This window comes from Falco biarmicus, chromosome 17 (genome assembly GCF_023638135.1).
Source record: "Falco biarmicus isolate bFalBia1 chromosome 17, bFalBia1.pri, whole genome shotgun sequence".
NCBI lineage: Eukaryota > Metazoa > Chordata > Aves > Falconiformes > Falconidae > Falco > Falco biarmicus.
This window is the reverse complement of record NC_079304.1, coordinates 1,212,536-1,237,417: the sequence shown is the minus strand read 5'-3', so window position 1 is coordinate 1,237,417 and position 24,882 is coordinate 1,212,536. Positions and strand designations below refer to the sequence as shown.

The following is a 24,882-nucleotide window of genomic DNA, read 5'->3' as shown; positions in this document are numbered from 1 at the left end:
CAAACGCCTTCTCCACCCGAGGGTAGATTTACAGCACATTCATCGTTTTCAAGTGGGAATGAAAGTACAGCTCCTGTCTGCAGCGTTTTTCTGTATCAGTTAAAAAAAGGGAAATTCAAAACGCCTAACGTTTTTAAATACAGGCTATTTTCCTTAGGCGTAGCTGATGTAACGTTAAATCCCAGCCCCTTTTTGAGCTCTGGTGTAATGGATCAGCTCCCTGGCCAGGTCTGTGAGGGATTTCGAGGTGGTTGGAGCTGCGGACATCAGGTGGAGGATTCCCAGGGAGGGTCACAGTGCGGTGCTGGCATCGGGGTGCAGGGCTGGGGCTGGGGTCTTGGAGTCAGGGGAGCTCCCTGATACTGCTGGATGGGGGCCAGCACTGGGCTTCCCAGTTAGAGAGACTGGGAGCTGCTGGAGAGGGACCAGCGTGGGCTGCAAAGATGATGAGGGGGCTGGAGCATCTTCCTTAGAGGAAGGGCTGAGAGAGCTGGGGCTGTTCAGCCTGGAGCAGGCGGAGGGGGGATCTTACGATGCCTACAGATATCTGGAGGGTGGGTGTCAGGAGGACGGGGCCAGGCTCTTCTCAGCGGTGCCCGGCGCCAGGACAAGGGGCCACGGGCACCAGCTGCAGCGCGGGAAGTTCCACCTGAACATGAGGGAGACCTTGTCTGCCCTGAGGGTGAGGGGGTGCTGGGACAGGCTGCCCAGAGCGGCTGCGGGGTCCCCGTCTCTGGGGACACCCAGACCCGCCGGGCGGCTCCGTGCAGCCTGCTGGGGGAGAGCCTGCTCTAGCAGGGGCTGGGCCGGGCGACCCCCGGAGCTCCCCTCCCAGCCCCACCAATCTGCGATGCTGGGACTGGTCTGGATGGAGCAGACGCCGCTGGGGTCCGTAGCTTCCAGAGGGACCTGTGGCGCAGCCTGGCAGTGGGGCTCGTCCCGAGGTGCGGAGCTCGACCCAGCACGCTGGTCTGTTCAAAGAACACGTCTTTGTATTTGCAGTGGGATCTTCAGGGTGGTAGCGCATCTGTAACCTCTTCCCATGTAGATAAAGCATCCCAGTGCTGCAATTTGATAAACTCTTTCCAACAAGTTGAGCAGGAGGCGTGCGGCAGCGCTGCCCCCAGCCAGACCGGGAGGGGGGTCTGCGTGGGGTCAGACCACCGCCCGCGCCTCCATGGCCAAGGGCGAGCAGTGAAGAAGTGACAGAAGTCAGCAGTGCCTGCATGTTGTGTGAGCTCTTTTAAGTGTCTGAGGGCTTTTAAAACTTCAAAGGAACCAAAGCGTCTCTGCTGGAAGCAGCTGATGTAGGTGACGGGAGCGTGATGGTGCCAAGAGATAATGCAGAGCAAACCAGTAGATTTTGTACTTAAATCCCGCTGCAGCCCTGCTCGGGGCACTCCTCCTCTGCAGCTTCCTGGGGTTTCTTGTGAAATACGCTATGAAGACAATTAGATTTTGTGTGGTGGTTTTCATTTGCAGCATGCCGTGTGAACTCAGAACACATTGAGCTCAACTTCTGCGATCCGCAGCTCAGATTTTGCACAGCTCAGGCACATCAGTGTCGATCCGCGCGTTGAACGTCGGGTGTGATACGTGTATTGCAGTTGGAAGGTGCCTTCAGAGCTGCCGTACCAGGTCCAGGTCCCAAATCGTGTCCCATGGATGCGGCTCCATCCACGTCACTTAGCCCTGACTTGGAATTCTGTTCTGAAATTCACAGTTCGAGCTAAAACGCGCAGTGAGGCTGACCCCCCCCGCGGGGATCGCCTGCCACCACCTTCTGAACATTTTTAATTAAGAAACCATTTTGGTGGTAAATTGGGAAAATCCAGCAACTGTCTCTGCTGGCACAAAGTGCTTCCCTCACTTCTTAAATATTTTTTTGGGGGGGGATAGATTTATGCATATCACCTCCCCGTTACAGATCTGGTTAGGCAGAGTGGACCATGTGAGCTCGTCTTTCTAATAGCGTCTTTGCAGCGGGTCTGCACGCGGTTGTTACTCCTTTTAGGCGTGCTTGCCCTCGACAGCTTGTGCCAAATGAAGCGAATGGCACATGCCCTCTCCCTCCACCCCGAAGCGTTCCTGAAAAAAATTCAAGGCTGGTTTGGGTCTAGTTGTATGTTTTATTATAATCTAATGCATTAAAAAAAAATGGGAAAGGTAACACAGCACGTGTTTGTAGGTGTTAGCGCCACACAGCACACGTGGTCTGCTGGAGAGGTGTTTCTTGTGCTCCTTGGTACCTCGATGCTGCTTGTGACGCCGCTTTTCCTTGTGAAAAGAGGAAATGTTTGAATTGCCATCTAGGCAAATCCGCTCAACAATCTGGTGTCATTTATGGGCTTTAGTTGAGATAACTCTGCTGAGATGGATTTAACACTGCTAAGTGCTGAGGCTGTTTTGAGTGCGCTCATGGGAGCGGGCACAGACCCCTGTGAGCAGCCGTACGGGGGGGGGGGGGGGGGGGGGGAGGCGCTGCCTGGGCGAGCACACCGTTCTGCCCCTGCCAGGGCCTTCTGTTATGGTGACTTTGAGCAAAAAGATTCAGTTCTCCAGCTATGCCTCCCCTAGCTGTAAACTACTTCGCCCTGTAAAATTCTCTGAACCCCTTCGGTGGAAAATGCCATGCATGAGCCAGACGGTTTTAACAACAAACCTGTGGGTAATAAGCAAGCTTCTATGTTTTTCTACCCGTTGCAATGAGAAGATTTCTAAGGAAGGTTAAACAGCAATTTCCAAACTATAGTTTTACCATTAGCATTGACATTTGTGTCCTTGCCCTCTGCTTCTCCTTTGTAGTACGCTTCGCCCCTTACCGCCCCCCTGACATCTCTCTGAAGCCCCTGCTCTTCGAGGTGCCCAGCATCACCACCGAGTCTGTCTTCGTGGGCCGGGACTGGGTGTTCCACGAGATAGATGCGCAGCTGCAGAGCTCCAACGCCAGCGTCAACCGAGGCGTAGTCATCGTTGGGAACATCGGCTTCGGAAAAACCGCCATCATCTCCAGACTGGTTGCGCTCAGTTGCCACGGCACACGGATGAGACAGATTGCTTCTGATAGCCCACATGCCTCCCCCAAACGTAAGTACAGCAGCACACACATCTTCAAAAACCAGAGACCTTTCCCATCAGCTTTTGTAACGGTTTTGGCTGAAAAGATCCTGCTCCTCCTCAGGCTGGTCTTTGTTGCCAAGCAAAGGACGCACCTGCCTGCAATATTTATACTGCTCCTGCTCCAAATCTACTTTTTTGAAGAGTCAAAATAGTCTGTCTCTTATCTCTCTGGCTTAGAAACATCACAGATTTTCTCCAGTTGGGAAGACTCCCAGTTTTAATTGCCAATATTCTGTTATTACAAATCCACTCTGGTGCATTCTCCTTCCCGTATGGTTTGTTTATTTCAGTTTATCATGGTATAAATGTTTAGGATGGATTGCAAGCCTGTGCAGGCTCAGCACTCAGGATTTCTCTACCTCTTGTGGTCCCATCCCATTCACATCACTCTGTGCTGACATGTTTGCAGGTAGAGATGACAACATTTTAAAGTCATTCAGCTCTCAGTAAGTGAGTAAGACAGGACTAAAAATACTGGGCTAGGTAGCGAAAGGTATCTTTAAGGATCTAGGTCACTGTATCTCAGTGTCAGGTAGATCTGTTCACTGGAATGCAGTGCTCTTAGCCATGTCGAAATACCTGAAATGTCACCGATCGATGGCATGTTGGATAGTGTCGCCTGTCAGAGCGAAATGAAAGTGAAAGGCAGGGCTTGCTTCTGTATTTTCGCTGCAGCTCTGCAGTGCAGCAACTGTATGTCTCCCCGGTCTGCTTAGAGGGATTGTGGAGATTAAAGAGACTGCTGTACTTAACTGTTTCCAGACTAAAAGCTTGGGTATTTCCAATGAGAAGGTGCCCCACATCTGTCGTGCACAAAGGACGAAGGTCCTTGGTCACAGCTCACACGCTGCTGTCCATGAAGGTGAAAGCTGAACGACTCCTCAGTGTTACTTACAGGGATGGAGACCTTCAGAATCAATCAACTGATTTGACTTTATTTCCTAAAGAGATCACACATCCTAGTCTAGCTGTAGAAGATAATAACTGTTTTGTGAGTGCCTTTGATTTCACATGTTGATAAAAAAAGTAAAATCTATTATGCTTGGTGAAGTCTGTGTTTAATAGTGAGTGCTAATCAGGCGACCTGACACAGCAGTTGTGCTGTCGGCATTAGTGAACTGGCACATACAGCCTCATACTCTTAATTCCTGTCTCAGAGAAACACTACAGGTGAGGGTGGTGTTGCATGCTCAAAATCAAGAATGTGCATCATCGCTAGCACATTCGGGGTTCCATTATGCAGGCAGCAGTCATCCTGCTCTGTTGTTTGCCATTAAATGCATCGTTGTTTGCATTAGGATTTCAAGTCAAGCTCAAGGGTGCGTTGCAGCAGTCCATTCAGGAAAACCCTCTGCCAGTACAGACTGCACTTAAGAGGAATGTTGCTTTTGAAACCTTCCTGAAATAAAGAAAGCAGGAATTAGACATCATAGATTCCTGTATGTCTTGGCCTCATTCAAAAATAATCCACATGAGTACCTATGAGCGAAGAGTGGCTTGAAAATGTTACCCACAAAGGGCAGGTGAAAGGGCTGTGGTAGCAATGTGCTGGTAAAGCCAATTGCTGCCAAAGAAACAACTAAAACAGTAGAAAGCAGTTAAAGCTGACAGAAATGATGCCAGTATAATTCATAATTTGCTTCCAAGCCTTTTCCAGGTCCTGGTGCTACTCCTGCTTCTCTCCCTCTGATTATATTAATGGGCTTCAGATGGATATGTTAGCCGTGGCTCTACTTTTATTTGTTATAAAACAGGCACATAATTCAGAGAAATTGGCTGTCTCCGCTGAAGAAGGGCTGGGAACAAAATTAACAAGCGATTGTTCATAACAAGAGAAGATCTATTGGCAGAACCGCAGCGTAGGAGAGCAGTGCCCTAAAATACACCAAACCTGAAGACAGAGCGCACCTTCGAGAAAGCACCGTTCACTCAATTACTGTGATTATTTTAAAGTCAATGAAATGACAGGGGAGAAGATGAATAAGACAAGCTCAATGCTTTGTCTTAGCAGCCCTTCCCAAAAGTGCTGCTTCCAAAAGAAGTTTCTTGGGGAGCCCCTGGCCTGGCTGGACGGTCTGGCAGCCTCTTGCTGCCCGAAATCCTAACCAGGGGACCTGTGGTACTTAAATTGCCGTGCGTGACCTGCTAGAAAACAGCAGCTGCCTAGTCTGTAATAGTAACGTGGGTCGTGCTCATCCTGTAGCAATTCATAACCTCTTCCCTTGGGACAGATGTGGATGCCAACCGAGAGCTGCCCTTAACCCAGCCGCCTTCTGCTCACTCGTCCATCACCAGCGGGAGCTGCCCGGGGACCCCCGAGATGCGCCGGCGCCAGGAGGAGGCCATGCGGCGGCTGGCTTCGCAGGTACGGGAACGCTCGTCTCGGGATGTCTTGGTCCTTGGGAATGGACCCTAGTGGAAGGTCTCCTGCCTTACATCGCTTGGTGCGTTGGAAAATGGGTGCGTTCAAATGCTGGCTGGGAGAGTCTAGAGAAAAACTTCTGGAACAGGTTTTATTGTCCTAGGAAAGTTATTTCTGTAAAATTAAATTCCCATTACGTCAAATACACTCCCCTTCTACTCCCGGAGTTTGTCTTTCCCAGCCATCACACTTCATCCTTACAAATGTTACGATATGACATAGTTACCAGAATAATTGCAATTTATTGCGCTTATTTTTGCAAAACAAAATTGCCCAGTGTTTGACCAGCGTTTCATTCTGGAAGGAGCTGGTATCGACCGGCGGGTGAAGGCGCAGGCTGGGAGCGTTACTGCTGTGTGCGCTTGGGCGTTTTGGGGAAAAGTTGACTGTTGTGGTTTAACCCCAACCAGAAACTAAGCGCCACACAGCCGCTCGCAGGCACATGCACGCACGTGCTCAAGGGATGGGGAGGAGGATGCGAAAGGGATGTAAAACTTGAGGGTTGAAATCGGAAGAATTTAATAATTAAAATATATATAGGGGAAAACCCTATAACAATAATAACAATTATCATGAAAAGGGGGGAGAGGAATGAAACCCGAAGGGAAGGAGAAGACCCAAGTGGTGCACCGTACCACTGCTCACCACGCGCCCGGCCATGCCCAGCCAGCCCCCACATGCGAGCGGCGGCCCCGCCAGCTCCCCCCAGGTTATGCACAGTCTGTGTGGCCTTGTGGCCACTTGGGTCACTCCTGCCTGTGTCCCCCTCCCGCTGCTTGTGCCCCCCAGCTTCCTCCATGGCAGGGCCTGGGAAACTGAAAACTCCTTGACTGAGTGTAGAGGTTACTCAGCCGCAGAGCCCGGCGCCTGCAGTGGCTTCGGAGCAGAAAATTAACTCTGTCCCAGACGAAGGGCATCGACAAAACAGATCATGGCCTTTGAGCGATGCTCAAATCACCAGAGTCGATTGTATGTAGCTGTCACTTACGGTAGGTGAGATTTACAGCTTGAATTGTATCGTATTGCCAGGATTTAGCGCTGCTTCCATTCTGTTGCTCTGGAATCCGAGGATTTGCTGCTCCTGCACCTTTGGAGGGGAGGGCAGTAGTTCATGCTTTCCTGTTGCCTGCTCCCGCTTTGGAGAGGAAAATACCAAGCAAAGTCTTTGTTCTAAATTATTACCAGGATGTGTTTGGCTTGGCTTTTTGTGCCAGATACTGCCTTGTCCTGTCTGCTTTGCTGCTGCACCCAGATGGCGAGGCAGGGCGTGCGAAATCAGTGTAAATACATAAGGCTTGGTGTTCTCCGCTTCCACGTGGAGTTCCCGAAAGGAATGCCGTGCCCAGGTCTGGTTTTGTTCAGGACACATTAGTCATCGTATTCCTTGCAAATCTTAAGTATTACAGACTACCAGAAGGGCCGTGAAAGTGTACTCTCTCTGCTTAAAATACCTCAACTATCTCGGCTTTCTTCCCCTGAGTGCTTAAGTAATCCTGCTGCGTATGCAATTGCTAAATGGATACAGTTTTAGCTTCAGTTTCCTCCTGGAAAAGGTAAGGGGTACGGCTCTTTCAAACAGCGTATCACATCCAGTACATAGATCATGCACCGAAGCCTTTTTGCATCTCTGATCGCTGGAGAAAAGAGCAAGAAACAATCTTTATAGCCAAAACCGAAGTAAAAATAGGTTGTTGTACCTTGGCTGCAGACTCCTTTAGGAGGGCTCTAAAGCCCTGCTGATCCCCCAGCCAAAATTTTTTTGCAAAACCAGTCCTGTGTTTTGCTGTCAGAACATGACAAATGAGTTGGGAAGATGTACAGGCTGCTGCGCTCGCTGCGGGATTACTGACTGTGTGCCATCGTTCATCTCCCCGTAAATTTCAACCACTGTAAATGCAGGCAGATTCCAGAAATAACCGTCACCGGCTTTCAGACATCGGGCCTTCCTGAGAAGATGGATGCCAAGGCTGGTGAGCTGACCTCAGAGCACTTGAGCTCGCTGCCTCTGCCCGAAGAGCTGACGCAGCGCGCGGAACTTCTGAGAAGCTTCACAGCGTTTAGCAAACAGCTCCCGGGAGGAGTCAGAGCAGCAGCGGCACGGCTTGATTCAGCATTCTGAGACCTTGGGTCTGTTCCCAGCTTTGCCGTTAGCCTCGCTGGGATCCTTGGAGACCAGCATCTCATCTGCTTGCCTCCCTTTCCCTGGCTACTAAAAGCAGGGTGATCCATGCAGATAACGGCCCTTTGATACCTGATGCTGGCAGGAATGCCTAACTAGGTGTCACTTGGGTTTCTCAATCCCCAAGAGCAGTTGGCTTCCAGATAGTGCTGCAGTGTGTGCCTGGATGCTACCACAAAGGGAAGTTTTTGTGAAAGCATAGGAATATTTTTTTTTTTAAATTTTTTTTTTTTTTGAGCTCTGTGTTCCTGCTGCTGATTCTTTATCATAAACAACAATTCTGGTTTTATTGCATCCGAGCCTTTTCCAGAACTGCTGTGCAGCGTGCTGCAAACACTAAGTTCGATGGATTATCAAGCCTCAGGAAGGGAAATAAAGGCAAATAAAATGGTTTAGGATGTTTCTCAAATTGATAGCTGGAAGTCATGTGCCCAGTGCACTCTTAGTAACCTCCTGAGTAGAACAACTCAGCATCACTGCTGATGAATACTTGCTGTCAACAGCAGATAAATTGATTTCTTAGAAAGAACCATGCCATATGATGTCCTCCTAGATAAAACAAACACTGACTGTTCCACCCCAGCTGTGTTTTTTGAAGTCTCTGAGTGACACTGGGAGAAAAAGGATTACTGACCTGGCAACAGAATTGAAAATCCATTAAAATAACAGCGTTGAGCTCTTTGTTCTGTGTGCGATCGCCTCGTTCAGAAACTTGATCACACGCATTTAGCTCGCCTTTGAGAGATCATGAGAATTTGTTGTTCATAAGAGGCTTTGAAGATGCTGAACTCTTAAACAGAGCGGATAGACTGAACGGCTTGGTGGACAATAGTAAAAATAGTTGGTTAAAATGATTTAGCTGCCTGATCTGAATGTCTGATGCCACATTCTCCAGTAGTCAGTCCTGGGGACAGTTCAGGAAAACCTTTCATGTAGATAAGCTAAAAGGCTCTCCAAAGTCTAATCTATAAAAGAAAAGAAGGAATAAAAAGCGGCACGTCCTTTGGTGCAGGAGGAAGGGAGAGGAGAGCAGCATATTCCTGTTATCAATAGCTGTGGCATAAAAAAAGAATGGCTGATGGCCTACTTAAAGCAGATTTTATTCAACTGGCTGAAGGAAAAAGTGGACGTGAAGGAAGGACTGACCCGTAGGTTAGTCTGGTTGGGAAAGTATTTCTTGGACTTGCGTGGTTTATGGTTGCAGTAAGGCTGGAGTCAGAATGGAATTTGGGAAGAAAGTGTTGACAGTGATGGACAACCACGATTGTCGGGAGTATTTTTGGAGAAATAGGAAGCGTGTGTGAGGAGCTGGATAAAGCTGTGTGCAGATGTTCCACCTGTGCTTGCACTGAGCAGAGCAGGATGCTCTCAGGTTGTGCTGTGGTCGTTGTGCTAACGAAATGGAGATCGTTACGAAAGCAGATTAATAATATACTGACAGCCTTAAGGTAAGGGTTGGTGCAGGCTCCAGAATGCTAGTGGGAAGCACGCCGTCCCTCTCACCCACTCCATTCCTTCTGAAAATGTCACTTAGCCCAAAACTCAGAAGTTGTGTGTTTATGATGACAGAAATGAAAGGTGAACAGTTGCTTTTCCTCCTCTGGATTATTCAGGGTTGTACTTTTCTGCCTGTTTTTCAGGCAGTTAAGTTCTTGGGGGCAAGCGTTGCTTTTAGCTCTTGCTGTCAGAGATGAAGAAATCATTAATTTTAGCAATCAGTAACTGAAGGCTGCCTAGCAGGAGCTCCGCGCAGCCTGGCCGTGCTGCAGAAGCGCGGTATTTTGTTGTATTCTTCGAGAGCACTTTGAAGTCACCCATGATTTCTAGTTCAGTATTCGTCAGGCAGCTAAGGGAGAAGAATGCTTGGAAATATGGCAACTTAAAAAAACAGTATCAGGTGTGATTTTTGTCCACAAAAACTGCCAGGAAAACTGTATCCAACTGGTTCAGGGGTTACATGAAGTTATCCTCACCGGTGGGTCCCGGGAGGAGAAAACCATCAAACCAAGATAGTTATCAAGCCTCAGGAAGAGAAATAAAGGCAAATAAAATGGTTTGGGATGTTTCTCAAATTGATAGCTGGATTCCCTTCCCCCCAGCCACTGGTGAGTGGCTGCAGAGGTCCCTCTTTGGCCAGAAACAGCGTCTCTTGGCGTGCGGGTGCCGACCACGGTTGGAAGGCTTGGGTGCTTCTCAGGCTTTGCGGTGGCTTCTGCTGAAAGAATGAGAGAAACCAAGGAGCTTCGAACAGGGATTGCTCTGTTCGTTGTGTCATTTCTCTTCCCAACAGCCTATCTTACCCAGATTTGGGGATGGAAGCGGGGTGACCCTGCCACAAGAGGTTAGTGGATAAAATACCGGCGGTACAGTGGTCTACCTGGAGCATCCCCTCGGTCGGCTCTGGCAGCCCTGTCCCGGCTCCCGGTGCTTATCCTGGATATGTGGGGGGAGAATATTTTTACAAGGGAACGTTCAAAGTCTTGCTGTCACACCAGGGGCGGTGCTGGGATTGTGCTGGGGGCTGTTCTTCAGGCGGGGATGAAGAAGCATGCCAGGAAACTTGAGGCATCAGGAGGTAACCGCCTTGCCTTCCACTTCCCTGCGAGGAAAATATTAGGCAGAGATTTCTGTGAATCAATTTCCTAATTTTAAAAGTCACATTAATCCTCTTGCTGGGAACCGAGCTGGCACAAGTCCCTTTTTTCCCTTTCACTCAGGGGCCTCTCCTGCCTCCGAGGGGCTGCCGAGGGGCTTCCCACCGGACATGGGGCGGCGCGTGGGGACGTGATCAGCCCCCAGCTCCCAGCAGTGGGCTGCGGAGCGCTCCTTGCCGGGGGGGCTTCTCTGCAGTCCCCGGTCTCAGCAGGGGTTTGTGCCATGCGCGGAGTAGGGAGCCTTGCAGGGAAGGAGGACGAGAGCGGTTGTCTTGCCAGACCTGGCAAACCCTCAAAAGTCATGAATAAAACTACTCGCATTGCAACACCCGCCTTGACACTTGCAAATAAAACATAAGCATTTCTGCAAAACTGCTTGGTTAGTCTTTTGTTTTAATATATATGCATGTATTACGGAAATAAGCTTGCAGGATTGCTGAATTTCTGTCAAGTCTACCCTCCGACAATGAGCAGGCTGCCAGTTTTTCGGCAATGCCAACGTGTCAGGCTAGGCTTGGCTCCTTTGCTGCGGTAGATGCGTACCAGCTTGCCTGGGGAGCTAGCCGCACGCTGCTGAGCGCGTCGCTTCGCGTAACTGCAGCCCCCTCTGCCGCTGCTGAGTGCTGGTAGGCATCCCGCCTGGTGCCACGGAATGACTGTAAAGTGACACTGGGGAAAAAAAAGTGGTGAATATGATCAGGAAGGGTTGTAAAGCCGAGATCCCCTAAGAAGGCAGCGCTGCACGCCTCTCCCGTGTTGCTCTTTGCCTTTCCTGCCTTTTGCTGTTTGAGCTCTGACCCATTACAATACTTCCCAATGTTACTTCTCTAGCTGGGGAGGAGGGTGACCATCGCTATGTCACCGCGCGCTGTCCCCTCAGTGCTGCCTGTCTCTAAACGATGCCGGGCCGTCTGTAACTGGGAACAATGCATCTCAGCTGGAGCATGACCTGGAATCATGGAATCCTTCTGGTTGGTAAAGACCCTTCAGCTGATGGAGCCCAACTGTAAACCCAGTGCTGCCGTGGCCACCACTAAACCGTGTCCCCAAGTGCCATGTCTGCACGTCTTTTAAACACCTCCAGGGGTGGTGGCTCTGCCTTGCTCATCCAGAGCTGGCCCCTTCCCACAGGGAAGTGGAGAGGCTTTCCCCAGCCCTGGCCTGGGCTGAAAATCCTGACCCACAGGCACGTGTCCTCGGTGACCTTGCCATTCAGCCAGGAGCACCCATGCCACGCCGAGGTACGATAGCCCCAGGTGGGGTTAGTTCAGCTCAAAGGAAGAGGCATGAGCCGTGTCCCCTCTGGTCGGGGTCACCTTCCTCATTTTCCCTGCAGGTTTTATCCTTTAACTCGCAGAGGATTTTTTAATGGATTCGCTCCACAGTTTTGAATAACCCACTGAACAGCGATATTCTTTGGGCTTCTGGATGCTGTGTGGTGGGTTGTAGCAGCAGCACTTAAACAAATGGAGCTGAAAGGCAGCTCCGCTGCGCTAATGGGTCGTACCCTGCGCAGAGCAGCTGGTGGAGGAGCTCTGCGCCCGCCGCATTAGCGCGCTGGGCTGGTGCTGAGCACGGCTGGTGGCTGCCAGCCTCTGTGCCCCGTCCTCCCAGCCATCAGCCAGAGGGTCGTTAGCAACGCTGCAGGCATACACAGAGAACGTGAGTACTCCTACCTTACGCAGAGGTGGAGGGATTCATTACTTCTGCACCCCGATGCCCTGCGCCACTAATGAGTTTCAGAGGGCATTTACTGGCGTACTCGGCTGTGTAAAAGTAACGAATGCTCCCAATAAACTGGGTCAGCACATACATGCACGGTCATGTGCAATGGATAAAATTCAGCAGTGCTGATTTCCATTTACATCGTTGCAACCAGCGTTACGCCTGGCAAGTGGCATTTTGGCAGGGAAAAGCATTATGCTGAATTTATTTGAAGCTATTTTGTATGGGTCAAAAAAAAAAAGATAAATCTTATTAGGTGGGGGAATACAGTTAAAATACATCGTTGAAGCCCTTTAAGGGACCAGGAGGAGCTGGGGTGTTGTTGTGAGCTCAGGAGTCTGTGGGGTTCGTGGTTTTAGGGGGGGTTGGCAGAGCAGCCTCCCTGCACGGCACACGTACAGAAGGATGCCGAGGCAAATGGTGGCAGAGGTGCAATGTCAAAGGAATGCGTCGTCAGTGGAGGATGTTCTTTTTCACAAACAGTGCCAGAGAACTGCTTAGAATTGGCCTGTCCTATTAAGTAAAAATAACTGATTTCCCTTGAGCCATCTCCAGCCCCTCTCTCTCCTTTGATGTTCACACTGTCCTTCCAGCCCTTGTATTACTGTTATCTCCTGCCTCTCCCGACACATCATTTTCTCCCCCTTTTCTCTCTCTCCTTTCCCTCCCTTCGCAGTTCATTCTCTTCTCTCCCTCCATATTTCATAGGTGAGACACAATCTCTCTGTGCCTCGGTTTTCCTCGCTCTGTGCCCCCTCTAGCCCCTTCCTCCTGCTGCCGTCGTGCGGCTCTTCCCCTCCCTTGTGCTGCTGCTTGCCGTTATCCTTGCAATCGCTGCTTTGCTTTGGCAGGCGTGAAGCTTCCTTTTTTTCCCAGCAGCAGTTTTCCTAGGTCCCAACCTATATGAGGAGGTCTCCCATTTTTTCCGATTCCATGGAATTCCGTATCCACTCAGCTGAGCCCAGGCAGGTGAAACGGGCCAGCTCAGCCGTGATTTAAAGGAGCATTTTGGGTGGGGAGGAGAGCTGCCAGCAGGCGCGTGGCATCTCCACGGCGGCGTGGGATGCTGCCGCCAAGTCCTGCACCCAAGAAGGGGTGGGCCGAGGGGTGGACCCGAACAGGAGGGCAGCAGGGAGGGTGGTGGGAGGGTGAAGGTTGTTAGGTGGGCATGGATGGAGGGAGAAATGGGAAGTGGTTGTGGCAGAGAGGAGGGTGGCTGGTGTTGGAAGGGCTGGAGAAGAGACTCCTGAAGACCTCCTGGATTTAACACCTGAAGAGAATAGGAATGGTGCCTTTCGTAGTTCCACTTCAGCAGTTAAGAAGATAAAGTTTGTGTCGCGTCTGAGAGGTTTGGTGCTCCTTGACCCCACCTCAGTAGGGAATGGCGCTGTGTTGACCATTGGCCATGCTCTGTTAGAGGCAGTGCTCTGTCTTCACCGCCTCTGGTGTTTCTCAAGCCATGTAACATGTAGTTGGTGTTTTTTAAAAAATTGGCTACCAAAAAAGCTCAGGATAAATGTACTTCTTTGCTGTGAGGCCAGCTAGACTCTCCAGATCATTTTAGGAGAGGAGGTAGGTAATCAGTGCAAGTAAAATACGCACCATACAAGTGTGAATTATTGAAGCTCCCTTTCAAGCAAGAAAGGAAATTATACAAGTTTGTAACTTTTGATATTTGATATTTTAATATAAACAACATAATGCATCGGTTTCTCAGCGTGGAGTCTCTCGACTTGTCGACACTGCGTTCTCAGCCCTTACAAAAATGACAAATGTATTTCGAACGCTTCCCTTGATCTAGGTGTTCCTTTCCACATCCTTTCTTGTAATCCTCTTCTCTTGCATTGGGGTTGCTTATAGACTTTGTTTGCAATCTGGCGATTTAAATTTAATCAAAATTTCGGGCCAGGATTTTTTTACCTTCCAGCCTTGTAAACATCATTTGACAAACCTGATGGCTAAAATAAAGATTTAAAAGTTTTGGAGGTCCAATTTAGTGTTTATAGGGTTTAGTGCTATGTGATTACAAAGTTCAAATTGAAACTATGGTTAGAAAAATTATGCTTTAAATTGTGTCAGACAAAAATAAATTGTTTGCTGGTCACAGTGTCCAGACATGCCCATACCTTTGGTTGAGTCTGCTGTTCCCTGGTGGTTTCATATATTGTAACACAGTTTCTAGATAAAATTAAATGTTTAATTCAAGGATTTTGTTTATGATGAGAGATGGTTGGAAGTTTTGAAGCAGTTTTTTTCAATCAGAGTAGTTCAGTTTATGGAAAATGAAGCTTTTATTGAGAGCACCTTCTTCAATGAAAAGCTCGTTTCCAGGCTATACAAATTTTATTTTTTATTTTTTTTTTTAAATCTTGGGTGTACTTCTTGGCTTGTCCAGTTGAGCAAAAGGAGAAGAGACTAATAACCCCCGAGAATTACAACCAGTGTACTGAGTGATCATTTCAGATGCAGCTCAAGGTGGGGGCATGGTCTCCCACGTCTCAGAAGAGAATTCTGAGCAGTGGAGATGGTAATCCATCACTCTACCTGGATACTCGAGCACTTACTAAAGTATGTAAAGTAAAATAATTGGAGAGAGACCTTCCCCAGAGCATCAGTGGCCAGGCATTAAAGGTGCTCACCTATACAGAGGGAGAAAGAACAGGGGTTGGCCTGGTCGGGGGACGAGAGGTTGTCCTGAAGCCTCTTCCATTCGCATCCTGCACTAACCCCGCTCTCATTCCCGAGGGTGGAACAGGGAAATGCTTGGAAACCTTGACAAGTTTTACAAGATGAGAAAAGCGTTTCCCACCCAGCCCTGGTTGTGTAAGCGAGGAGCCTGGTTTCTAGCACCCGGCTCCGCTTGCAGCCCTGGCTCTTGGCAGCTTCTCTTTGATTTGAAGATAGAGAAAATGTCACGGAGAATAAATAACATCAAGATGAAATTTTGGCACAGTTGTTTTTCTGAGAACATCATCATGTCTTCCCTTCGGTTGCCTTTGCAAAATCTTCATTGCTTACTGGTTTAGCTTCAGATCCCCCTATTGAGCATTGCATTATCTCACTGCCTAAGGCTTAGTCAGTATACCAGTAAACCCAGTATAAGGATCAAGAATGTATGTGAAGGGGCTTAAATTAATTGAGTTGTAACTGTAAGTATGTCCCGGTGTCTAGCAGTGACCATTCCTATCATGGGTACAAGCTGTGTCCCTCTTCCATGACTTCCATTAGGTTCCTGGGAGAAGTTAATTGGCCTCTCATTAAAAACTGACTTTCATTTGTGTGCCTGCACACCTATTGTGTGGGAAATAAGAGCTCCGCACACAGCAACTTGATTCCTGTTACTGGGAACACGGTATCAAGGGACAGCTGCTTAAGGACTTTAGACTGTGGAATCCACAAGTTATAATCCCCATATAAATAGGACTGTTGGAAAGAAATCAGTGCCTTTATTATTACCTTACCTGGTGCTGTTCTCTAAGGCAATAAATTATATTTTAACTGGCTGATAGGAAAAATTTTGTTAGGAATTGGGAGGTAACCATTAAAGCTTAAGCACATGTATTAGGGCTTGATGCTTGAAATAACAACCTGGCGTTATCATCGCTGTATGCATCACAGCTCGTTTTGGCTGTTAGAGGAAATCATTGCATTATACCCCACTGGTAATTACATATGATTCTATTTAAAATTAAAAGCCAGTGCTGAGCCACCAATGTGTGAGGACCCCCCAGCCTGATGTTTTTGTTTCTTGGTACCATCCCTGGTGGGATGCACCAGCCCATCCCTTGGAGCTGGCTGCCAGCCAGGGCTGGTCACTGCAGGTGGAGGGCCAGCAGCCCCTAACCACGGCCACAGGCCACAGGCCACCTTTCATCCGAGCTGACACGGCCCCCGGAGGGGCCACGGCGATCTCGTGTGCACAGTGTCCTCAGTTACGTTGTCCTTCCCACGTTTAGAAATTCAGTTTATTTTGCAGTATTTACGTACAGTGCTCCCGGGCAGCGGGCATTTTGGTACAAAACTGATCCCACCTGCTTTGCTGGGATATTTTTGGATACCGTCAGCGACACTTAAAAAACAAACCCAGTGAATGGGAGCTGGAGAAAAGCTTGCTGACCTGGCAGAGGCTGGCACCAGGCGGGCAGCAATTCTGCGAGGGCGCTGATGCCAGGGAGCAGGAGCCGGGCGCTGGTGGTGCTGTGCAGCCTGCCCGGTGCTATACAAGCAGAGCGGGGTTTTGGTGAGCCTGGTTTGATATTGCGGGAGAAAACAGGAAGGTTGGCAGATTGGACTGAGGAGATAGCACTGGTTTTCTGCTGATTTTAATACATGGGCAGAATTTAGTGGGTTCTAGCAGAGTCTGAAGAGCTGGGAAGACCAGATGACCTGGGAAAAGAGGAAATTTTCCTTTTTTTTTCCCTTTTTTTTTTTTTTAATAATTTAATTAATTTTCTGAATGAAGAATGCGATTACAGTGGATGAGTAATGTATAGTAAGCCTGACATTCCCCCCAGTTCACGGGCATCTGTCATTGGCAGGTGCTACCTTGCTGTAAGGTGCGCAGCTAGTGCTTGCTGCCTGCTTCTGCCAGGCTTGACGTTTGAAAACAGCAAATAAAAAATAAGTTCAAGAAAACAATCACAAGTCATTACTGATGTCGAGTCCTTAAGCGGAGCTTGGAGCACAGTCCTGTTGCTCCCTGCTCAGTGCAGCGCTTCGGATATGTCAGTTACTGTCACTCTCCGTCTCTGCAAGCAGCTACGGCTTAATTTCATTTATTCCTCAAGTGGCAGGTCCAGTCATTTTTCAGGATCAGCGCCTGTTTTTACCAACTGATTCGTCTGGATTCTTGTCACGGGTGGTTAACGCTCGGTACTCTTAAAGACTTCGCCTGCCAGAAGGCATCGAACTCACCGAACGCAACGCGCTGCTTTCAACAACTTGCGACTGGCGTCTGACGAAGATGTGGTTTTTTTGTCCTTCTCCTCTGTGCTAGGTTGTTGCTTACCACTACTGCCAAGCCGACAACGCCTACACCTGCCTGGTGCCGGAGTTCGTGCACAACGTGGCAGCCCTGCTCTGCCGCTCGCCGCAGTTCGTCGCCTACCGGGAGCAGCTGCTGCGGGAGCCCCACCTGCAGAGCATGCTCAGCCTGCGCTCCTGCGTGCAGGACCCCATGGCCTCCTTTCGCAGGGGGGTCCTGGAGCCCCTGGAGAACCTGCACAAAGGTACGGTCATGACGCTCCCTGCGCTCGCCCTGTGCACCGCTTTGCAATTATTATTTAAAAAAAAATGCTGCTTGGTGGCATCTGAGCCTTTAAGCGAAGCGGTAGGTGAATCCTCCTGCGTGGCATCTCAGGGGCTGCAGGCAAGAGGTGGGATGGGGGGATGCTGAGAACATGCCATTGTGCTTGTTTGGAAGTGCAGGATTAACCGTCCAGCTCCTCCCGTTGGGGGCTGGAGGTGGAGCAATGCCCACAGCTGTGCATGGCTCCCTCTTCTCTTGCTTTATTCCCCGTTCCAAGCCTGGCCTCAGTGTTGAGGGTGAAAACAAGCAGCAATTTCCATGCGCGGCTCTGTCCTGATTTATTTGTTTAGGGGGTGAACGTTTTTCCCTTTCCCTGCCATTATTCAGTTTCTGAGAATTTGAAGCTCTCACCAAAAGGGCTGACACTATAAAAATCTACAGACACCCCGTGTGAGGCTTCGAGGGGAACTGGTAACAAGCTTTGTCCTGATGAGACTTCAGAGCTTTTTCTGACGCAGCGTTGGTTTTGTCTCCTTTTCTTTCTTTCCTCTGCAAGATAGAACTGATCTGTGGTGACAATCGCTGAATTTCAGCTCTTCGCTCATTGCCATGAGAACTGGCAGAGCGTTGCAGAGTTCAGGACTCTGTTGTCCTGCAAAACAATGTTTATTAAAGTGGCGTGCTGCAAGTTGGCTGCAAAAATAGTCCAGATAATTTTCCGTTCCCACCCTACATATCGCCATGTAGGAGCCAATGTGAAATAGATGCAGCTTTTCCCAGATTCAAAGCCTCATTATTCCCATCAGCTTTTCAAAACACGGCGGCCAAACCGTGAGCAGCAGCATTTGGGGCCAACACGCGTGGTTCCGCCAGGCACAAGGCACACATGGAGCCAGCACAGCTCAACAGCAGTTGATTTTCCTGGCATGGAGAAATGTCACTGTAGGAGTAATGTGGCTACTCTTCCCTACCAACAATCCTGGCCAAAAAAAACCCCCAAAAAAACCCACAACAAAAAAAAACCAACCAAAAACAAAACAAACAAACAAAAAAACCAACCCCAAAAGATACATTTAGGAACCACTGCTCTAAATTGCTCTAAAGGAAAATAATTCCTGGTTATTACAGTAACTCCTTGGGAGGTATTCCAGCTCTTGAATTCAGAGCATTTCAGAGGATGCTTATTTTTCTTGCCAAAGAGGTTGACCCCCATCTGGTCCCAAATTCTGCAGGGTGGAAAAATTTTATATAAAAGCTTGCTTTTTTTTTCTCTTGGGTTCTGCACTCAATACAGCTCCAATGGAGCCAATGATCAGGACTCCCATCTTCCAGCCTTGCTGATGGAGAGTGCTGGCAAGCTAATTTGCACCAAGTGTTTTGTAACAAAATGAACAGTGTCTGGAAATTGGTTTTAAAATGTATAACATTTAAGACTCTGTAAATATATCAGCAGGTCTTTTACAAGGTGCTGTTGAAGCTTTAATGCTACTGGGACAAAATTATTGCACAGCCGTTAATGGTGAAAGTCACTGAGAAAGTTAGATTCATGTTTCTCAAATAAATTTTTTTTGAATCTCAAGGAATCTAAATAATATATAGGAGAACAAAGTTCTGATTCTTCCCTTGCTTTCTCCCCTCTCCCTTAGGCTTTATAAGAAACATGAGATGTGGGCATAAAACTCAGGCACTATATTCAGTCCCAGATTTCAGAGAGTATTTTTTAATACACCCAGTAATCTTACTGAAAAGTTAACTGAAAAAGGATCTATGGTAATTTAAATTCAAAATACACATTTTTCATATGGATATTAATAGTGTGTTAGGAAATAAATGCAACTTGGTAATGTAAGGCAAGGACAAGATGCTCAGCAGTGCCTGGCGCAAGGTGTTTATGCATTTCTGTTCTCCCTGGAACACTACAGAGATGGCTCATGTCATCGATGAACATCTTGTGCTGGGTTTTTATAGAAAATTTCCTGATGCGATTTAAAGTCAAAGAGGAAAGCTCACCGGCTGCTGGGAATGCTGAGCTTGCTGATAGCAGGATTAATCCACAGTGAATTACAAAGAAGAGTAAACTTTGTACAGCTCAGTCTGTAGTATGTGTTAATAGCATGTGCCACAGTAGGCTCAGATGTCCCATTTCCCACCCGTTTTTTACTTTATTAGGCAAGATTACCTCTGAGAAGGTAGCACTTGAGCTTAAGATGCAAGTCCAAAAGAGTCTGTATCATTAGTTACAAAGCTGTACTCAGCTCTCAGGACCCGCTGTGGAAGCACTGACCTCATTGCCTACATCAGCTGGTTACCGTGTTCACCAGCAGCAGAAGGATCCTGTCTGAAACCTCTGAGATTTGCTTTTTGTAGAACATTTTTATTCCCCCCAACTCATTTATAGAAGAGGCTTTGGCTGCAGGCTTGTGACCAGACTCCTGCGCTGTACTGGAAGTTCAGAGTCGGTTTGAACAGTCTTTGCTGAGCAGAGGATGGAACCTCCAAAACACTGAGTGACCTTCCCCCACGTGCAAGCTGATGGTTTACTCTCCTCGGATAATTGTTTCACCTGTGAATCAGGCTCGGCTTTGTTTCAAAACGCTTGCCCAGACCTTAAGTTGATCCAGAAGCCAGTGCCCAAAGTGCAGACGCCAACATTGGAAGGATCTAGAGGCGCTGGGGAGGTGACTTGGTGAACCTTCATTTAGCAGTTGCACAGTTAAGACAGGCTGATTTAAGACAGGGTGAGAGTGTAATACTCAAACTATAGAGAGCTGCTGATAAGGTGTTCAGAAAACTGACCAGAAAGCTACTGATTCACATCATCGAACACTGGACTTTGTGGGAGAGGTAATTTTTGAAAATACGTTTAGCTGTGTGACCTGTGGGATATCACAGCTGAGTGCGTTGTAACTAAAATATGTATTTTATAAGAATTGAAACTGTGTGTGTGTGAGCCTACTTCCGTGTGTATACGCAATGAAGGTATCACGAGAAGAGCACTGCTACTGTGTCTTTTTTCCTCTTTAGCAATATCTGGCGGTGCTTTAAAACACTAGCGAGTTTTGCAGCACGTTACAGTCATCTGTCTGGCCTTTCAAATAAATGCTTCTTCTCTTTCTCTCAGAGAGGAAGATCCCTGATGAAGATTTCATTATACTAATCGATGGTTTAAATGAGGCTGAATTTCACAAGCCAGATTATGGAGACACCATAGTTTCATTCCTGAGCAAAATGATTGGAAAATTCCCTTCCTGGCTGAAGCTGGTCGTGACAGTCAGGACGAGTCTACAGGTACGCTGTGATAAACCATGTTATTGCCATGGTGGGCTTTGGTAAAGAAGATCTCTGTGGATACCTGGATTTGCCTAAGACCCTTTATTCCAGGTTTCCCTGTTAGCTTTTTTGTACTCGGATTTACATTTGTGTCCCCAGACTCGCTCTACAGCTTTCAATGGATCTAATCCAGCATCGCTTGTTCCTGTCAATAAATGTTCATCAGCAGATAGTTTAGATCATTTGCCAACAGGCTGTTTACTCGCCGAGCATGGTAGGAGCGTAGGGCCCGACGCCCGTCAGCCTGCGCCGCTCGAGGACATCCCATCCTCCCTGGGGAAGGGCAGAGGAATTTGTGTCTTCGTAGCCCTTCTGCGTGACCCGGAGCACAAGGGGGGGATCGTTTGGCTCTGGAGGAGTCGGTGTCGGGCCAGGACATTCTTCAGCTCAAAGAAAACTGTCTCGAGCAGGTGCTGGAGCTCTGAGCCAAATGTTGCTTGAGTTATTCTTACGTATTTTTATTTTAATTTGCATCTGGGCAGGTTTGTACCTTCAGCCTGTCCTTAGCTACTCATCACACCTCCCTTGGCATAAGGATTAAGCTGACTGTAGTTTTTTGGCTCAGCTGCTCATCCGAATGAAGCTCCGGGGAAGCACACGCAGTGACCCCGTTAGGACAGGTCTGCTCTCTCAGCGGTTGCCAAGTAGCGCTGGTTGCTTCGTAGCATCACTTGGGAACGTTCCCACTGAGCATCAGAGCCAGGAGCCCGGAGGAGACAGACGTCAGTGGGACGGGACACACGTTCGGGAGCCAGCTCAGAGCTGCTCTTCAGCCGGCCCAGCTGCTCCGGGCAGGGGGACATGCCTGCAGCTCTTTGGTTCTCGTTTTTTCATTATTAGCTGTTTTTTCATTAGCACAGAGCTGTGGAGTTTGTTTTCGCCAAGCACCGTTACGCAGCTTTACTGAGATTTGCTGATGTTCACTGAGATGCACAGGCTGGTTCGGTGTGGTGGTGCTGGCGGGGAGCAGGGTGCTGGTCCCAGCCCCATCCCAGCGCCCGGCTGCACGCTGCCGTCGTGGCCGGGAGCAGCAGTGGCACCAGGAGAGCAGGGGCTCGCTGCTCTTTGGTGCTGGAGTTCTTTTTCTGCTCAGTAAATGGAGTATATTAAACATTGTTTGGAAGAAATCTTTCTTAATGGCAGGTAAATTGCATCTCTGTGGCTTGAATTGTTTAATTAGGGCACTTGCAGCCCTTCAGTCCTCACTGCAAGCTGTAGTTTTGCACCGTGCTCACCCTCGTGATTTTATTAGAGAGTTGACGGCTTCTCCTGACTCTGCCGTGTCCAGCTCCGTTGCATCCTTTCTCCTCTCCTCAGCAGTGACCGGGAGCCCGTGCCACGAGAAGAAAGGCCTTTGGTGATCCTTGGGTTACGTTGCATGAGCCTCACCCGTGAGCTCGGCAGCCAGGGGAGCCCCGGCCGCGGTGTCCTGCAGCACCCAGACCTGCGTACTTGGCGCTGCGGGATGCTCTGCTCCACCCGGCGTTCCCGTGGTTCCCGGTGCTGGCGGCTGCGCGGTGCTGGGGCGCGCTCCCGGCGTGTGGCTCGGGCTTGGCTGCAGCAAAAGTGCTGCTGGCCCCGGATCTGTCACCTGGTTGTCCTCTGCCCCCGGCGGGGGGGCAGGAGGGACACCGTGTCGGTGCATGCTGGGGATGGGGCAGGGGTAACAAGGGCTCCGCTCTGCGTGAATTCGCCAGCCCTTCCCACGGTGTTAGGAACAGCAGCCCCGCATTTTTATTTCAGTCATGTTTCACACACAACCTACTTGATTATAGATGAGATTGTGAGGTCCTGAGGGCACAAACTGCCATCTTGTGTGCTTGCCCTGATGGAAGAGGTCTTAAAGGAGTCTCAAAGGTGCTATTGTAATATGAATTAAGTTTACTTAATGAATAATAAACACTGCCAGCATGAGTATCCTTTTTTTTTTTCTTTCTTTCTTTGTAGGAAATAATTAAGCTGTTGCCCTTCCACAGAATATTTTTGGATAGACTGGAGGAGAACGAAGCCATAGACCAGGACCTGCAGGCGTATATCCTTCATCGGATACACAGCAGCTCGGAGATCCAGAACAACATCTCGCTTAACGGCAAAATGGACAACACTACATTTGGCAAACTCAGTTCTCACCTCAAGACCTTGAGCCAAGGGTCCTATCTGTACCTAAAACTCACTTTTGATCTCATAGAGAAAGGATACCTAGTCCTAAAAAGCTCCAGCTACAAAGTAGTGCCAGTGTCTCTGTCTGAAGTTTACCTGCTGCAGTGCAATATGAAGTTCCCAACGCAGTCTTCCTTTGATCGGGTGATGCCTCTCTTGAATGTAGCAGTGGCATCGCTGCATCCACTAACAGATGAACATATTTTTCAGGCCATTAATGCAGGTAACATTGAGGGCACTTTGGAGTGGGATGACTTTCAGCAGAGGATGGAGAACCTTTCTATGTTTCTTATCAAACGTAGAGATATGACACGAATGTTTGTTCATCCCTCTTTCCGAGAATGGCTTATTTGGAGAGAAGAAGGTGAAAAGACCAAGTTTCTTTGTGATCCGAGGTAAGGAAACCTGAGAAATCAGAGCTCACAGATGCGGTCATCTCGTGCTGTTAACCTGAATCATTCCATTTCATTACAAGCTTGCCCATGGATGCGGTTGCCTGACGTGGGTCTGCCCACACTGTAGATCCCTGCGGCTGTACTAGTCACCTTAGATCTTTATGTTGTTCATGGAAAGACATAAGCACGTGCTGGGCACACGACCGACCCGGCAAACCTAATGGTCATCGTCAGAGTGAGACGAGGTGTTGGGCAGGCAGCCCCAGGGTGCTGGCTCCCGTGTGGGCGTCACCAGCGGTGTCTGCCCTTCGGCAGGTTGCTCCTGCCAGCTCCGTCTGGAGGTGGGGAATCGCCCTCCCTGTCTCCAAAGGCATCGCAGCCGCGGGAAGTGGAGGGTAAGGGGATGAAAGATGAGCAGTGTGGGTATGTCTTTTGCAGTTGGCTTCTTTTTGAAGTAGTGTCCTTGTAGTCCTACAAAATGGGGTTTTTTGGAAACAAATAAGGAACAGAATCAGGCTGTAGTGATTTTGGACTGTAAATGCATCTGTAATCTCCGTCCTGATAGCAGCTGACTCCCTGGTTTAGCTCACAGGGAACAGAATTTAATCACAGTTAGATTTATATTCTCTAAACCCAATGGTCACTATTAACAGCGTTATCTTTGTTTCTACTGAAGAGTGGAAACAGACACTCCGGCTGTAACTCTAGTAGTTTATGCTCGTAAGCTTTGCTCCATTTTGTCTGCCTGTTTCTTAAAATATGATTATAAAAATCAGGGAGACACAGGGATTCAAGGCCGAGTCAATGCATCTCCCAGACCCCAGTGTCAGGCTGAAGAAAGTAAGATGGTGTTTGCTGGGAGTGCGTGGCCACCTGGCTGATTAAAGCAGCTATTGCTGTTCACGCCGTCAGAGTAATTTACCACTTGAAATTTTACGGTAAACAGGCTGCAGCAGAAAAATACCGTATAGCTCCTCGCAACGGGCACCTTCTCTGTTCAGTGGGTCCCGCACAACAGCCCTGTCGAGCGAACCCTTCGCAGTGCGTCCCACCGCAGCAGGCGTCTCGATGCCGGTGTCAGGGATTTAATACCCTTCCTCCGAGTCGTCACGCGCTCTCACTGCCTTTATGCTTTTTCACCCTGTTCTCACTGCCTGTGCGGCACTTAGGCCCGTGGAGCTGAGAGCTTTCTCCCTCCCAGTCGCTCCCAGTGGTGCTACTGGTTTTGGCTGGCCTGAGCCTGCCAACACCTGGGCCAGGGGATGGCAGCCAGCGTGCCCAGCAATTATCGCTCATCACACAATGCTTGCCATAACGAATCATAATGAAAGCAACTCGGGAAGACCACCACTCTCCACCGTTACCGTGAAAGCAGAATTGGGGTGCGGAATGCTTACCTGGTGGGTGAGGCTCCCCGCAGGTGCTGGTGCTGCCTGGGGCAGCAGTGCATGCGGCTGTGGTCCTCTGGGTCCAGAAACACTCCTCTTCCTTCTCACAGCGATGGTAAGGGCACGCTCAGAATGCCAAAGGAGACCCAAACGTGCGGCGTTTTGGGTGGTTCCACGCTGGAACCGCCACCTGCAGTTGTACCACAGAGGCCAGGTCAACCCATGTCTGCTCCACCCGTCACCAGCGGGGGTGGGGGGGGG

General features: G+C 49.0%; 1 protein-coding gene across 8 annotated transcripts in view; it reads left to right on the top strand.

The window, feature by feature from the left end:
- The window catches only part of TANC2 (tetratricopeptide repeat, ankyrin repeat and coiled-coil containing 2), a 247,545-nt gene that overhangs the window by 176,898 nt on the left and 45,765 nt on the right, over positions 1 to 24,882 (top strand). For all 8 annotated transcript variants that reach the window (XM_056362303.1, XM_056362299.1, XM_056362297.1 and 5 more), the window contains 5 exons: positions 2,806 to 3,087; positions 5,352 to 5,485; positions 17,097 to 17,328; positions 20,470 to 20,636; positions 22,626 to 23,233. In XM_056362303.1, the coding sequence (XP_056218278.1) occupies positions 2,806 to 3,087; positions 5,352 to 5,485; positions 17,097 to 17,328; positions 20,470 to 20,636; positions 22,626 to 23,233 (1,423 nt within the window). The remainder of the gene's footprint in view (positions 1 to 2,805; positions 3,088 to 5,351; positions 5,486 to 17,096; positions 17,329 to 20,469; positions 20,637 to 22,625; positions 23,234 to 24,882) is intronic.